Source organism: Onychostoma macrolepis, chromosome 21, assembly GCF_012432095.1.
Source record: "Onychostoma macrolepis isolate SWU-2019 chromosome 21, ASM1243209v1, whole genome shotgun sequence".
NCBI classification, from domain to species: domain Eukaryota; kingdom Metazoa; phylum Chordata; class Actinopteri; order Cypriniformes; family Cyprinidae; genus Onychostoma; species Onychostoma macrolepis.
In genome coordinates this window covers 26,695,243-26,713,120 of record NC_081175.1, presented here as the reverse complement: position 1 = coordinate 26,713,120, position 17,878 = coordinate 26,695,243, and the positions used below count along the sequence as shown (strand labels likewise).

Below are 17,878 nucleotides of genomic sequence, written 5' to 3'. Positions count from 1 at the left end.
TGTCAATGGCACTAAAATTATATTTTAAATGTGCTGAAAAATAAATGCTAAGGTTCTGCGCTTAAAGTAATGCATTAGTATTAATTATATAGCTAACAAACAAAACTTTAATCTACATTATGTTCTGACATTCTACATTAACGTCTGCAAATACATTTTAATATTTTGAAATGTATATAGTAAATGCTTTACAAAACAAACATGCACAAGTAATAGTAAATTTATAAATGTATACAAACCTAATTGTTTAAAAATTGTAATTCGTATTTTATATTCATGTTGCATGTTTCGTTCATGCATGACAACATTTAATCGTTTTGGTTAAATGTGTCTATTACACAGTAATAAGTGCTGTGTGAGATTATGGATATCATTGTAGAAATGCATCATTCACTTTCAGCTTTGATGTGTTTATTCCATTAAAATGTCCAATAAAAATGTTTTCATAGACAAATTTAATAGGCTTACTACTAAAAAACTTAAATCGTATGTAAATTAATTGAATGAATAAGAAACCTTCCTAAAATAAGATTTTTAAAGTTTCGCCACTCTAAATATATAGCAAATATAAGTTAAAATCTGACTAAAGTCTTAAGTCTTGCTGTAAAGGTTGAGTAGTTGTATAAAATCTAATGCTGATTAGTCCCGTATAATTCAACCCGGCTTACCATGAAAGCAGAGAGACTGTTTTATGAGGGTTTATACATTTATTTTAAACACAGTCTGCTACATTAAACCATGAGCTCATTTAATGTACATGTACCACTCATTTACATGAAAATATTAGATCTTAAGCAGGATAATACAGCATCACAGGAGACCGGCAGTGAACACAAGACTGTCTAAAACCAGTATAAAACTAAAGCTCAAAGTATTTACAGGAGAAAATCTCTTCCGCTATTAAAAAACATTCCCTTTTACACGGTTAAATGCTCGCTGTATATGTGCAAATACTTCTGAACGGCATCAGCGTACCTCAAAAAGAGAGTAATAAATTAAGAATGCAAAATAAAAGAGTGAGAAAACCATGGTGTTAGGATTCAACAGTCCTGATCTGGAGTCAGTGAGAAGTTTCTAACAGCTGCAGTGGGAGGAGTTTTCACTGCAGACTGAGCCTCTGCCTGAATGCTGCTGAGGACAGGCCACGCCCCCCAACTGCTGATTGGTCACTGGCCATTCAGTGGGACGTCCTGCAGAAACACAATCAGGTAAAACATCAGAGATGAGTTGGGAGCCAAAAGATCAAGCAAATCCATGCAGAGCATCTCAAGCCTGAAATAAAACCCCTTCAGACAAACACAGCAGAGACATGGAGTAACACTCTTCATACGGACCACTGGGGTTTAAACTGCAAGCAAAAAAAAAAAAAAAAAAGGAAAGAGAGCAGTGAACATGCAGTGATCGTCATGCAAAGTAACAGATCTGCTTCTGAAAGCACACAAACACACGAGCCGTCATTAAACTAACCTTCCACCTGCAGACCCTTCAGCCCAAAAACATTCAGATAGTTAGACTGAAAGACAGGTGAATAAACCACAGCGGCAGAGCATTAATATCATGAAGACAGGAAAGAGAAAAAAAACGTTCAAAATTTAAATATATCCAGATAAATGTCCTTTACGTAGAAACGTTCAGGACAACAGAACATTAAAAAATATTTTAAATATTAAAAAAAAAAAAAGGAAAAATGTTAGAAAATAAATCATGTCATACTAAGTCCACAGTATTGTCTTGTGATTATGCACAATGACAAAAATTACCATCAAAACTCTGCTTGAATACTTTGGGTCCAAGAAATTTGTTAGGAAGTATTTTATTTTTTTATTCTAGGTCATTCATTTGCATCATATCCTACATGTGACCATCATGTGCAACTTTAAGATTTTTTCAAATGTTTTTGAAAGAAGTCTGCTCTGCACACCAAGTCTGCATTTATTTGATCAAAAATATTGTAATTTAAAACAGGTGTTTTTCATTTGAATATATTGTAAATACTTTATTGCTGTGATCAAAGCTGAATTTTCAGCATCATTACTCCAGTCTTCAGTGTCACATGATCCTTCAGAAATCATTCTAATATTCTGATTCGCTGCTCAAGAGAACAGTTGTGCTGCTTCGTATTTCTGTGGAAACCACGATACATTTTTCCCAGGACGAACGGAGTTTGAACGCATGTAAATGAACACAAAGGCAAACGCACCTCCAGGTTTCCTCTGGCTCTCTTCAGCACGCCGTGAGTCAGAGACACTGCAGAAACACGACACACACATCAGTGATGGTTGCATGAGTATGTGTGTGTGTGTGTATGTATGTGTGTGTGTGTGTGTGTGTGTGTGTGTGTGTGTGTGTGTGTGTGTGTGTGTGTGTGTGTGTGTGTGTGTGTGTGTGCGTGTGTGTGTGTGTGTTGCTCTCTTACGCTGGTCGATGATGACGCGCTCCATGCCCTCTTTCAGCTGGTTGGTGGATCGGAGGCGTTTGACAGCTCCACTCAGCATCCGCTCCTGCTGAGACAGACGAATCTTCAGACGACTGATCTCACTCTTCAGCAGCTCCTCCTGATGACACACACACACACACACACACACAGATGAACGAGACACAGTTAGCACAGTACTGCTGGCAATGGTTTTACTATCAAAGTTTCACATAATCACTGAATTATAAATTATTGTGAGGTTTGTTAGCATCACGGTTTATTTAGTGAAAATTGAATTCCATTGCATTCACAATGTATTCATTTCTATTGTATTCTATTGTATTGTAATTCAATTAAATTTTCACACCTTTAGTCACATTTTATACTATTTTTTATTTAATGGTAAGAACACTCCATGTATTTAATTATTTTACAATATATTTAATTTAGGTGTATTTTGTTTACCATAAATACATTTTAACTTCATTTTGAGTAATTAAAAAGTAATTAATTTCACACCTTATTTATAGTCACACTTTATTATATTTTTATATTTATCATTATAAGGTATATTTTATTTCACATAAATAAAATGAAAATGGAAAATGAGTTTTTATTTATTTATTTAAATAAAATACAATAAAATGTGACCATAAATGAGGTGTGAAATTAACAATGGGAACACTTTACTATGTTTTTTTATTATTTAACTTAATTGTCATACATTTAATTTAATCTATTATATTACATTTCAAGGTGTATTTTACTCCACAAATAAATTTTAATAAAATGTTAACGTCACACCTTGTTTCTGGTCACAATTTATTGTATTTTTATTTAATGATAGGAACACTTCAACATGTATTTAATTATTTCATCTTAGTATACTATTATCAATATCATATCAATTTAGTATACTATATTACATTACAAGATGTATTTTATTTATAAGTAAATAATCAAAATGATAAAATTTACTTGATTATACAAAGTCAACATTGTATTGTGATTTTTTTTTTGGACAGTTAAGTGAAGCTTATTTTCCTAAAAAGTATTTTTTCACATAAATAAATAAATTTCATACATTATTGATGTCACATTTTATTATATTTTTATCCAATGAAAGGAACATTTCATGATGCATTTAATGTCAGTTACCTTCCTTTATTAGTTTTAAGTCATTATAGGTGTATTCACACCTGTCTTGTTTGGTTCGACTGAATCGAACTCAAGTTCATTTCCCCTCTTGGTACGGATCTTTTGGGCAGGTGTTAATACAGCAAATCGCACTCGGGTGCAGACCAAACAATGTACCGAGACCCAGCTAAAGAGGTGGTCTCGGTCCGCTTCCAAACAAACTCTGGTACAGTTGAATGGACGAACCAATGAATAGATGACCTTAGCACATGTGTGGTTTTGTTTACAATTTCTGGTTCACTTACAACAAGGGTAGTATGAAAGCGAACCACACCAAACAAAAAAAATCACCATTGTAATTGGTCCGGACCAAAGCAAGTGAACTAGTGGACTTTCCTGGTGTGAATACACCCTACATTTAAGCTTTATCTAAATAAAAACCTCATCTACCTGTTGAGTGTATGTGGCGTCTCCTGAGGGTAGTGAGACTCTCCAGAGCAGTTTGAGAAGTCGAGCGGCCTCCTCCAGAACCTGCTGCATGGTGTTCACACTGCCAGAGACGCTCTTCAGCTGATCCACAGCCTGACACACACCACAGGAAACACATTCAGCGCTGAAACATGACCCTAACATGCAACAGACTGAGTGAGTGAGTGTGAGTGTCTGTGTGTTCTCACCCGGCCGCAGTCGTGGATCTGTGTGTCCAGATCTGCAGTGAGTCTCTTGGCTTCAGTGATCTGTTTGCGCAGGGCGTTATAGTCCTCGATCAGACCCAGAACGTGACGCCCGCGTCTGTCCGCCCACAGCCGGTGACCCGGGACCAGCCGGGACGGAGCGTGGGAACCAGAGTCCGCTGAGCTACCGCTGTCTGAACACAAACAGAAGTGGAAATCACCTTTTCATTTTCAGGGTTTATGAGCAAACTTGGGAGTCACATATAAAAGAACATTTACATTTAGTCATTTAGCAGACGCTTTTATCCAAAGAGACTTACAAAGTAAAAGAAGGGCATTAAGAAAACTCAAGCCTATTTTTAGAACCATAAAGATTGTGATATTATTCTCAATTAAGCACCAATTGCTATCTCAATGTTTTTAGTCTTATTCTCTTTTATTTAGATAAAACAAGATTATTTAAATTCTCTACTGTAATAGCATGTTTATTTTACTAAAAGAATATTTATAATAATCTATATATAATAATAATAATAATATCTAATAACAATGACTGACAATGACAATAATGATAAATAGTATATAATAATAATAATAATTATTATTATTATTATTATTATCTTATTCACAAACCCACAAAATGCTACTAAAACAAATACTACTATGATGTATAAACAACGCAATTCATAATTTGTCCTATAAACAGCCTGCAATTTCTTATTCATTTTCATGCTCTTTAGATTCATCACTGCAATGTAAATCTGTCCATAAACTGACCAATATCTTTATAATCATACAAACAACAGAAAAGGCCAAAGATGCGTACCATGTGCAGCATTGGACACATCTGTATGCAAGTGAAGAACATCTGATTTACCAGCTTCATCTGAGAAAAAGAAAGAAAGAAAGAAAGAAAGAAAGAACGAACAGAAAGAAAAAAGGTGATAGACAGATAAGAAGAATGAAATGTCAAAAGAAAGAATGACCAAAAAGAACAAGACAGATCAAAAGAAAGATAAATCAAAAAAAGAAAGAAAACAAAAAAGAATGAAAGAACAAACAGAAGAACAAAAGGAAAAGGAAAGATTGAAAGAAAGAACAAAAAAATGAAAGGAAAAATTAACAAAAAAAAAAAGAACGAACGAAAGACCGAGCGAAAGAAAACAACCAAGAGAACAAAAGATAGACCAAAAAACAAAAGAAAGAATGACAGAATGAACAAAAGCAGAAAGAAATAAAGGAAAGAATGAACAAAACCACACAGAAAGAAAACGAAAAATAAATTTAAAAGAATGACAGAAAAAATGAAAAATAAAAAAATAACCAAAAAAGAGATTGAAAGAACGACAGAACAATAGAAAGAGCGAAACAAGAAAACAAAAGAAAAAAAAGAATGAACAAAGAATGAAAAAACAATGAAAGAAAGAATGAATGAAAAATGAAACAAAAGAAACAGAAAAAAAAGACTCGTTTTACTTTAATCTGTCTCTACCAATTACTAGTATTTACTGAAGACTTTATTTTGCTACTGCACTGTTATTTGTGTTACATTAGTTTAAAAATCACTATAACCTCTCAGATTTAAGGCGTTAACAAAATTGCTCTCCAATAATTAATGCATCTCAAATAAAGACACTTTGTGTGTGCGTGTACCTGTTTTGGTCAGCAGGTAGTTGATGTTGATGGTTGATCTGGGGTCGGTTCGGGTCAGCAGCTGTTGTTCCAGTCTCTGTCTCAGTGTGGTGTTGATCTGGATGCTTCTCTCCAGCTGAACACGCAGCTGTCTGATCTCAGCCAACAGCTCGCTCAGATCCGCTGCTGAACCGCTCTCAGATCCAGAGCCACGGCCCTCACCTGAGCACACACACACAGATATCAGCAGTGACTCAAACCTCCCTTGACAGCATGTTCAGGCATCATGAGTGTGTGTGTGAAGTGTGAACGCACCTGTGTGAGTGTGTGTGGAGTTCTTCATGTGCTCATTCACCTGCAGCTCCACACGCACAGACTGCAAGAGCTGCTGGGTATCACACAACTGCTGCCTCTGATGACTGTTCTCACACTGCAATCTGAAACACACACACACACACACACACACACATATCATTGCATGCACAAAATAACTTTATTATGTTGTCCTCACTGGTTGCATGCAAAACTAACATACAGTGCAACAGCAACTACGTTCGATGTCAAACAAATTGCTCTTTTTAGATAATTCTTTTTATTTGAATCAGTCACACTAATTTGCAAATTAGTCTGAATCAAATAGATTTTAATTTGTCGGACAACCAACTCACTCACTGAATGAGTGCAAACAATTACTGAATTAAAAAAATAAAAAAATAAAAAAATCAATCACTTACTGAATTAGTCAAAATGATTACTGCATTAACAATTGAACTACTTGCGGAATCAGTCACAATTATTGCATTAACTGTCAAAATGCTTACTGCTTAACCAAAAAGTAAACGATTACTGCATCAACAACTGAATTGCAGATTGAATCAGAATGCTTATTGCATTAACTCACTCACTCACTGAACAACTGGCTCACAGAATCACTCACTGAATCAGTCAGAAAGATTCCTGCTTTAAAAACTGAATCACTTAAGTCTTATTGAATTACTCAGAATAACTACTGCATTAATAACAGAATCACTCACTGAATCGGTCAGAAAGATTACTGCATTTAAAACTGAAACACTTATTTAATCAGTCAGAGTGATTACTGCATTAATAACTGAATCACTTAGAAAGATTACTGCATTAATAACAGAATCACTCACTGAATCGGTCAGAAAGATTACTGCTTTAATAACTGAATCACTTACTGAATCAGTCAGAAAGATTACTGCTTTAATAACTGAATCACTTACTGAATCAGTCAGAAAGATTACTGCTTTAATAACTGAATCACTTACTGAATCAGTCAGAAAGATTACTGCTTTAATAACTGAATCACTTACTGAATCAGTCAGAGTTATTACTGCATTAATAACTGAATCAATTACTGAATCAGTCAGAAAGATTACTGCTTTAATAACTGAATCACTTACTGAATCAGTCAGAAAGATTGCTGCTTCAATAACTGAATCACTTACTGAATCAGTCAGTTATTACTGCATTAATAACTGAATCACTTTCTGAATCAGTCAGAAAGATTACTACTTTAATAACAAGAATCACTTACTGAATCAGTCAGAAAGATTACTGCTTTAATAACTGAATCACTTACTGAATCAGTCAGAAAGATTACTGCTTCAATAACTGAATCACTTACTGAATCAGTCAGAGTTATTACTGCATTAATAACAGAATCACTCACTGAATCAGTCAGAAAGATTACTGCATTTAAAACTGAAACACTTATTTAATCAGAGTGATTACTGCATTAATAACTGAATCACTTACTGAATCAGTCAGAAAGATTACTGCTTTAATAACTGAATCACTTACTGAATCAGTCAGAAAAATTACTGCATTAATAACTGAATCACTTACTGAATCAGTGAGAAAGATTACGGCATTAAAAACAATTTACTGAATCAGTCAGATCGATTATTGAATTAGGGTTAGGGTCACTCACTAGGCTTACTGCATTAAAAAATAACAACTGGATTGGACAGAATGATTACTGCATTAGAAACGGAATCACTTACTGAATCAGTTAGAACAATTACTGCATCAACAACTAAATCACTTCCCTGAATCATTCAGAATGCTTACTGCATTAACAACTGTCTCACAGAATCAGAACATTTTCTGTATCAACAACTGAATCACTTACTGATTCAGTCACAAAGCTTACTGCAGGAACAACTGAACCACTCAGAAAATCAAATCAGACTCAAAACTGGCATTTAGCAGGTGATAAACGCTGTGAGCTAAAATGTTTGTACGTTTTTTAAAGCCATTTAAATATTAACTGGTTGTTCCTTGTTAAAGATACTCGTTTGTAAATGTAAATGGAGATGTAGGAAACACTGATGTGCAACAACTAAAAAATTCAGGGACGACATAATGAGTGTGTGTGTTTGTAAGATGAAACTTATTAGCCAATTACACCTTTAGCTCCTGGATTACAAATAATTGCAATAATTAAAGCAACTCATTACACAGGCCCTCGGAGAATGACACATGATACACAAACACACACATTATCACTGTGTGCATCTGCAGCTGATCTCTTTTATAAGAAACACATTTTCCTGTAGATGGATGTGTCGTATGTGTGTTACCTGTACAGGTTGTCCTGTAGTTGCATTTTCTCCTGTTTCAGTGTTTCACACTCTTTTCTGCTCAGCTCTAGTTTAGCGGTTCGTCGGGCCAAAGTCTCCCTCAGGTGGTCGTTCTCCTTCTGTTTATCTGTTTAAAACACACATAACTGTGACAACAGCTAACAGATCACATCTAGAAGTAGTTTTAACAGTATAGAGCCTATGTTACCTCGTGCTCCTTGGTTGAGCTGCTCTTTAAGTGTGTGGTTTTGGGCAAGGAGGAAGTGAAGTTCACTGTTGATGTGAGCCTGGTCCTCAGAACCAGCGATGAAGATGTTAGTGGCTGTTGATCACATAAACAAACACTCACATATTTGAGTGATCTGAAGACCTGAGGAGCGTTGTAAACCACTTAAAGCATGAAATGAATGCATACGAGTTTGTGTGTTCACCTGAGTCTTTTTCAGCTTCCTGTAACTTTCTTTCTAACTGTTCTCGGAGTCTCTCGTTGGTTCTAATCGTCTCTTCAAGACGCAGACGCAACGCACGGATCTCCTGCAGGTGTTCTGCTAACAGATCTAAGAGAAAGTAGGAAAATAAGTATGTGGATGAAGTCAATGCTGCAGCTACTTGCATACTATAACGTTATAGCTCTCTGACTCTACCTGAGTTGATGGTCTTGCTCGCTGACGTGTTCTGCTGCTCTGGCTGCTTGTCTTCGGTCTGTGGGTTGTGCTTCAGGATAGATCGAGTGAGGTCCAGTTCACTGCGAAGTGTAGCGTTCAGTTCCTCGCTGCTTCTCAGCTGCTCCTGCAGATGGCCATTCTCCTGCTGTAGCATTTGGACACTCCCCTCTCCATCATCGTCCACGCCCCCTTCAACAGCCACACCCTCAGAAACCAGCACAGTATTTGAAAATGCATCGCCATTGGTTGCCTTCAGCCCTGCAAGAAAGAACAAGAAAGATTTGTTTACAACTGCATACAAGAATAAGTATGAGCCGTAAAGTAATTTTGCACATAACTTGTGTTCTGGATTATTTCTGGTAAAGTACAAAAACATGCTAATAGCATTTCAGCAATTTTGTGGATGTCTCCTTTGCTGTCATTCAATTGTATTATAGACTGAGGTATATTAGACACATCAGTGTTCAACTGTTTGAGGTCTCTTCTGATCACCTAGGCCTCATGTATTTAAATACAGTAAAAACAGTAATATTGTGAAATATTATTACAATTTAATATAACAGTTGTCTATTTTAATATATTTTAAAAAGCAATTTTATTGCTGTGATCAAAGCTGAATTTTCAGCATCATTAGTCCAGTCATCAGTCACATGATCCTTCAGAAATCTACATTACAAATAATTTGTTAATAAAGATAATGAAAACAATATTTTATGTCTTTATGATAACATGCACTGTTAAACAAAGCACAATAAGGGGACACTTGTCAATAAAGTAAACTGGTAATTTGAATTTATGTTGAGCTTAATGTCTTACAACAGTTTCAAATATTGTTGCCAATGTTGTTATCATTAACTAAAACCAAAACTATAAAAATTGTTTTTGGTAATTAAAGTTGAAATATAAATATATTGGATGAAAAACCTAAAATTAGATTTAAATAAGTTAAAGTACTACATACTAAATTTACTAAAACTGAAGCAAAAATCAATAAAATTAAATAAAAAAAAATGTACAAATAATAAAATCACATTGAAATATTCACTGGTTCAAACATCAACTTCTGTTACTTAAGCCTAACCTATAATTCAAGACAGCAAGGCATCAGCAGGACTTAAACGCAGAACTGGACATAAACGCTAGATTTTTACCTTCCTCTTTGAAGGCTTTAAGCACTTTTCTCCATCTGCTACGAGAGACACCTTTATGGAGCACAATTTGTTCACTCATGTCCAGAGCCGAGCTACTGTTAACCTAGACCTGATCTCACTATAACGCCAGATCTCAGTATAGTTTCAATCCAGTAGAAAGTTTAACACAGCTGTAACATTCTCACAGACATATATCCTGTCTAGAAGACAATTCAGCATCACTTAACATGAGACACTCTCGCCTCTAAGAGCGTTAGGGCAAAATAACCTGCAAATACGGTGTAGTCCATCAGGTGTTCACTGAATACATCTCCAATCTCTTGATCTATTGTGTCCTAGATGCTAGGAAACCTGAACCAGGCCGTTCTGAAGAGAGATCAGGAGTAACAAATTCCTTCTGTTTGCTAGTGTAGTGCTATGAGAGTTAATCCAGCATCTTTTGCCAATGCTTTTAGTGAAGAGCAAAATCTATCCATTTCCATGATACTAAACACTCAACAAATCAGTAACACACTGGCTCAGGGCTCTTAACGGCTCTCAGGAGGGCAGAGGAGATAACCGTATACATGCTGAATAATGCATCTGTAAGGGCCAGTAAGGGGACACCAGCCTCAGCTCCTGCCGTTTCACTACACGACTCAAATACTCAAGCCAACAGGACCACAGATTAATGAAAATAGATAAATGCATATTTAATCAAGACAGCAAACATGGGTTCACTACAACACCTCAAAATACAAAATCAGTAATAAATAATAAACATGTTTCGCTGTAATATTGTAATTATGCATCACAACAACAAGCAGAATTTAGAACTTGAAATTAGAAATTTAAATTAAACTTGCTATGGCAACGGACTGAAATAAGTTTAAGTACTAAAATTACTCAAAACAAAAATAAATAAAACCTAAATAGAAATTTTAAAAACAACAAAAGCACATAACATTACTAAAATAAAAAACTAAAATACTATGAAATGTAAAATATTAATAAATATAAGAATTACTAAAATAACACTGTCACAGTGTTCATTTTGGCAGGCATTTTTGATTTAGTCTTAGTCTTTATCTTGAGACGAAAATGCTTAATAGTCTTAGTCACATTTTAGTCATCTGAGTCTTTCATAGTTTTAGTCGACGAAAAGTCATTGCATTTTTGTCAACTTTTAGTCATTACTTTTAGTCACCAACATTTATTTTGGTAGCCATTTTATATGTAGTCTTCCAACTAAAATAGTCATTAATTCTTCTCTCTTTAAATCAATTAAGCTTATGAGAAATTTGAATCAAGGATTGAATTTGGAAAAATTAGAATAAATTTTCATTTTTTGGTAGAGATACAAAAACTCATTTTTCAGATACAGTAGGTTTACTTAAGTATATATTTATTTAACATATTTTGTTGGTTAACATTAATGACACAGATAGGTGTCATTTATTTAGGTATTTAATTAGGAATGATGTCCATTTAAGACGGATGCATATAATACTGACACACATTCAGTTTTCACCCACCTGTTTATGTTCACTTAAGCCATAACCGACTGTATTTACGTGAGATACTCTACACAATAGACATCTGGACTGCTGTGTGTGTATTTGAGCGCAGAGAACTGATCGCGCTGTATGAGACTGAAGAAGTGGAGCGTGCGCGAGAGAGAGCACTACTATCAGTGCGATTCCGCCTATCGCGCCTTCACTAACTTTAAGTTAATCGACAACGAATTGTGACTCCCGGGAAAAACGGGACGTCTGGTCGCCCAATCTCTTACCCTTCAGGTGCTGAGGCCATTGTTTCAGATCGCTAGTTTGCGTTTTGGTAGCCTATCCATCCACTGCAGCTGCCATACTGAGACTAGATACGCGAATCTGATTGCAATCGAATGACAGGGATGCACATTTTGAAAGACAAGACAGTTAACTTAGCCTATAGGATGTATTTTGAATGTCCGGTAATCCTCAAATAACATTCTAGTCCCGTCTTGTCGACGAAGACGCAGCATAAATTTCGTCACAGTTTTTATCATCAGATATTAATTTTAGCTCGTCAACGTCTCGTCTTAGTCACAGAATAAAGGTTCGTTAACGAATATTTTTCATCGTCGTCTTCGTTAACGAAATTAACACTGCACTCTCACTATAATTACTAAAACAAAAAAAATAAGCTTAATAAAAATTTTAAGACAAAAGCACAAAAAAATTACAGAAGGTACAAAAATAAAAAGTAATTGAAAATATTAATAAATATAAGAGTTTAAATAAGTAAGGGATAATCAACGGCTAGCTGTGCATTAAACGATTTGAATGCATGACGTGGAGGTGAAGAACCACCCGACGCGCAGCGGAGAAACAATTCAAATCGTTTAATGCACAGCTAGCCGTTGATTATCCCTTACTTATTTAAACTAATAAGTACCCGTTTATGCCATGGTCATTTGCCAGCATTCACATATTAAAGATGTTAATAATATTTGTGCTGCAATATTTGATCGGAACGATAAAAATGATGGTTATTTTCGTCTTACTATTCGAATTACTATTCAACTGTAACTTTACGTTACTATGGTTACCAATGTTTATAGGAAGCACATTAATATAGAACGTGATTAAACTGACTAATTTAATCAACACCTGCCAGCCAATCAGAATCGAGTATTCAGACAGACCATGGCATAATACTAAAATAACACTGGTAATAAAACAAATCTAAAATACATATTTCAAACAATAAAAAGACATGCACAGAAAATTACTAAGACAAAAATACATCCAATTAAAAATACTAATAAATAACGCAGCAGTCCATAAATAATACTAATACAACATCAACCGCGGTTACGTAAACCTAACCTAGAATTCAAGACAACAAGGCATCAGCATCACTTAAATGCAGAACTGGACAGTTAGTTTACATAGAATTATATTACATAAGCATTGAAACTGTGAGACAGTGAGAAATGGCACAAGGCTTCAGTGACCAGCATTTCTCTCCAGGTCAAGAGGTCACTGGCAAATCAACAAGAGCCCCATGTGAAGGTTTACTGGATAAATAATTCAGCTTGATTTAAAAGGTGCTCCGCCTTGAACTGAGATTACATTCATCTATTAGCAAGGAGTCCATTTCAGGTTGATAAAACATTGAAGAACTTTATTGGAAGGATGTTCACACACGTTCAGTTCTAATTTGGCACTCTGATGTGTTAGCTCGCTGAGATACAATCAGACACATTTAGAAACAAACTTACACCTGATGAGGTCAGTGTTACCTGTGTGAAGTCTGTTGGGGGTCTGTTTGCGGACAGCAGGAGGGCTGTCGTGGAAGGAGGTGGTGCCATCGTTGGACAGCCTATAACTCATCTCGGAGTCTGAATACTGGTGCATTCTGGGAACTTGCATTCGCAGTTGATGTTGCAGAGAATGAATGAGCCGGTCTTTCTCCTGTAGCTCTGCAGAGAGTCTGTCACACACACAAACAATTACAGAGAGAACAAAACTATCTGGAAACAATCAGAGGGACATGATAAAACAAATCAACAATACCACAACACCACACAAGATAATAAGGAAATTAGGAAGTAAAAGAGTAAGGCTAAATCCCAATGCCTATACTTGTACTAGTCTAAAAGCATACGTCGATGCATACTTTAAAGGATAGTGGTTTTTTTTTTTTTATAGATTTTTTAAGTTTTAACAGTCACTATTTTTTAAATGTTTGTTAAAGAAGTCTCTTCTGCTCACCAAGTTATTTTATTTTATTTTTACATACATTTCTTTTGGAAAAAAAAGTAGCAGTGTAATTTGTGACACATTAATCATTATCTTTCATACTATTTAATATTGATAGTATATGAATTGGGATGGAGCCTGAATCTGGGCATAAAGACTGTCACCCAAAGAGAAAATTCAACAAAAAAACAAAACCTAAATTACTCTAAGAAAGACTTCCATTGTAGAGATAAGAAACACACTGCACTGCACACGGACCCTTGCAGGCAGCACTCACAGGTCAATGTAATGCTGTGTGCTAATGGCAAGATTCTGATTCTGCTTGCACAAATAAACCATCTGTAGCTGCTGCTGTTCTCTGTCGCCCTCTAGCTGAGAGCGCAGGTACTGCAGCTCCTCCCAAAGCCACTCACAATCACTGTCGGGAGGAAGCCAAAGACTACGCCATCAAACACCAGCTGGATTAATGACTCAAGTGTACACCAGCGTAACCATGCATACTAATGCGGTGTTCCATTCCATTTCTTCTCTATTACATACAGTCATGACCAAAAATATCGGCACTCTTGCAATTCTGTCAGAAGATGCAACCCTTCTCATAAAATTGTTGCAGTTGCAAATATTTTAGTACTCACATGTTTATTTTTTTTTGTTTCCATTGGAACAACACAAAACAACAGAGAAGAAAAGTCAGCTCTGATACAATTCCACACAGAACCCAAAAAATGCACTGGACAAAATTATTGGCACCCTTAACTTAGTATTTGGTAGCACCCCCTTTGGAAAAAATAACTGAAATCAATCACTTCCTGTAACCATGAATGAGTTTCTTACACCTCTCTACTGGAATTTTGGACCACTTTTCTTTGCAAACTGCTCCAGGTCATTCAGATTTGAAGGATGCCTTCTCCCAGCTGCCGTTTTGAGATCTCTCCACAGGTGTTCTATGGGACTCAGATCTGGACTCATTGCTGGCCATTTCAGAACTCTCCAGCGCTTTGTTTGTAACCATTTCTAAGTGCTTTTTGAAGTGTGTTTTGAGTCATTGCCCTGCTGGAAGACCCATGACCTCTGGTGGAGACGCAGCTTTCTGACACTGGCCGCTACGTTGCACCCCAAAATTCTTTGGTAATCATCAGATTTCATGATACCGTTCACACAGTCAAGGCATCCAGTGCCAGAAGCAGCAAAGCAACCCCAAAACATCTTTGAACCTCCACCATGTTTGACTGTAGGGACTGTGTTCTTTTCTTTGAAGGCCTCATTTCTTTTTCTGTAAACAGTGCCATGATGTCCTTTACCAAAAAGCTCTACTTTTGTCTCATCTGTCCAAAGTACGTTCTCACAGAAGGATTGTGGTTTTGTCACATAAGTTTTGGCAAACTCCAGTCTTGCTTTTTTTTATGCCTTTGTGTCAGTGGTGTTCTCCTGGGTCTCCTACCATAGCGTCCCTTTTCATTCAGATGGAGACGTATAGTGCGAGCTGACACTGTTGTACCCTGTGTCTGCAGATCAGCTTGAAATTGTTTGGAAGTTAATCGGGGTTCTTTATCCACCATTCGAACAATCCTTCATTGTAATTTTTCATTAATTTTGCTCTTCCGTCCACGTTCAGGGAGGTTAGCTACAGTGCCATGGGCTGTAAACCTCTTGATGATATTGCGCACAGTGGGCACAGGAACATTAAAATCTCTGGAGATGGACTTGTAGCATTGAGATTGTCCATGTTTTTCCACAATTTTTTCTCTCAAATCCACAGACAACTCTTTACACTCACTTTACACTCGTTCGATTGCTTCAGTCTGTTGTGCTGCTGAGAGGTTTGTGTTTGTAGCTCCGTGTACCTTCGCTTTTTATTGAATCTCTACTTTACTTTCAATCCCTTTTGTCTAAAGTGATAATATATAACTTAATTCCCACCATATTTCTGGTGTTATCTTTCAAACTAATCTAACTAATTTGATCGTTCTCCTTTAAAAACCGCGAGTGCAGCTTGTTAGCCCGTTAGCTTGTCACTCGTGGTTCCATTTGCATTCTATTCGCGCCTATTATTATTTTATTTTTCCTCGCTCCGTTTTCACGAGCTCATCAAACAACAGTGGTAAGTGGTAAGTTAAGTTGGTATCATTCATCAATCACGGTGAGTAATGGCTTCTTCTCCTGCTATTGTTGTTTGCACTGTTTGCCACATGTATAGTTTATCTGTCTCTGTCAGCAGCGAGGATTCACATGTGATAAATGCAGGGAAATAGTTAGGCTGACAGAGAAGGTTTTAGAACTAGAGACACGCATCCAAACTTTAGTTGAGGATAGTAAGAATGTGAGGGCTGTAGATACTGCTTTGGATGCGACTAGCTCAAGGAGTCCTGTACATTGTTCGGTTTCGGTTGAGCCCGTGCAGCAGGGCAACTGGGTGACAGTGAGGCGGCATAGTCGCGGGTCAAAACACCACTCTTCCGTTCGATCAGAACATCAAACAGGTTCTCCCCACTCGGTGACGCACCCACCGAGAAACCTGATGAAAGTGCTCTAGTTATTGGCGATTCTATTGTATGCGGAACGTGAAAATAGAGACACCAGCCACCATAGTCCATTGTTTACCCGGAGCCAGAGCGCCTGACATCTTGGCAAATTTAAAAGTGCTGACTAATGCTAAACGTAAATTCAGTAAGATTGTTATCCACGTCGGCGCTAATGATGTTCGACTTCGCCAGTCGGAGATCACCAAAAATAATGTTAAAGAGGTGTGTGAACTTGCAAGTACGATGTCAGACACTGTAATATGCTCTGGTCCGCTCCCTGCTTACCGTGGTGATGAGATTCATAGCAGACTGTCGTCACTTAATGGCTGGATGTCTAAGTGGTGCCCGCAAAATAACATAGGCTTTATAGACAATTGGAAGAATTTTTGGGGCAGACCTGACCTGTTGAAAAGAGATGGTGTTCATCCCTCCTGGGGTGGTGCCGCTCTTCTCTCTAGAAATGATTATTATATTGCCCACACCTGTTACTTGCCACAGGTGTGTCTAAATTCAAATTACAGGAGCATCACATGCTTGAAAAGCAATTATTTCTTACAATTTTGACAAGGTGCCAATAATTTTGTCCAGTCCATTTTTGAGTTCTGTGTGAAATTTTTATCAAGTTTGACTTTTCTTCTCTGTTTTTTTGTGTTGTTGCAGTGCAAACAAAAACAATAAGCATGTGAATACCAAAACATTTGCAACAATTGAATTTTCTGACAGAATTGCAAGGGTGCATGGTATTTTTGACCATGACTGTACTTGAGATTTCAGTATTTGTGAGATCACGGTGCATCGTTCTTAGCAGATATGAAGCTGAAAGTTTCACCTGAGCTTCATCTCTGACTCCGCTTCTTCTTCATTATCCATACCAGACCCTCTTGTAGAAACTAAAGGATAAGAGAAAACACATATACTTCAAAATTTTAGTTTATTTATGGCTATGTTCACAATGGAATACTACTGCCTCTGCTTCAAAGTTTCCCATCTCTACCATTCTTCATTCCAACCTTCACAGTGGTTTCTCTGCGTGTTGGTGTATATTTACCCTGCTCCAGTTTCTCCAGCATGCTCAGACTGTGATCCAGCTGCTCTCTGAGCTGGGTTCCCTGAGCAGAGTGCATGCTATCAGGCTGAAGTAACTCCTCTAGGGCTCTTCTGAGCTCCAGCAGCTGTTTACGCTGTTCCACACCCAAACCACGAGACACACGGATCTGTTCCCGCAGCTCACACAACTCCCGGGCCTGAGACTGGACCAGAGACTCAATCCTGCCGAGAAAGAGAGAGGATGACATTTAATAAAAAAGCCACAAGATGAAGTATACCATTCTTGATGATGATCATGAA

At 36.8% G+C, this 17,878-nt stretch overlaps 1 protein-coding gene across 1 annotated transcript in view; it reads right to left on the bottom strand.

Moving 5' to 3' along the window:
- Positions 1 to 698: 698 nt before the first annotated feature.
- Positions 699 to 17,878, bottom strand: part of cdk5rap2 (CDK5 regulatory subunit associated protein 2) — a 49,226-nt gene continuing 32,046 nt past the window's right edge. Inside the window, 16 exon segments of the mRNA XM_058757858.1 lie at positions 699 to 1,190; positions 1,468 to 1,513; positions 2,201 to 2,247; positions 2,417 to 2,555; positions 4,004 to 4,135; positions 4,231 to 4,421; positions 5,054 to 5,113; positions 5,881 to 6,081; positions 6,175 to 6,296; positions 8,469 to 8,595; positions 8,677 to 8,790; positions 8,900 to 9,025; positions 9,113 to 9,391; positions 13,550 to 13,740; positions 17,361 to 17,421; positions 17,580 to 17,800. Coding sequence (XP_058613841.1) covers positions 1,075 to 1,190; positions 1,468 to 1,513; positions 2,201 to 2,247; positions 2,417 to 2,555; positions 4,004 to 4,135; positions 4,231 to 4,421; positions 5,054 to 5,113; positions 5,881 to 6,081; positions 6,175 to 6,296; positions 8,469 to 8,595; positions 8,677 to 8,790; positions 8,900 to 9,025; positions 9,113 to 9,391; positions 13,550 to 13,740; positions 17,361 to 17,421; positions 17,580 to 17,800 — 2,173 coding nt within the window. The 3' untranslated portion in view covers positions 699 to 1,074.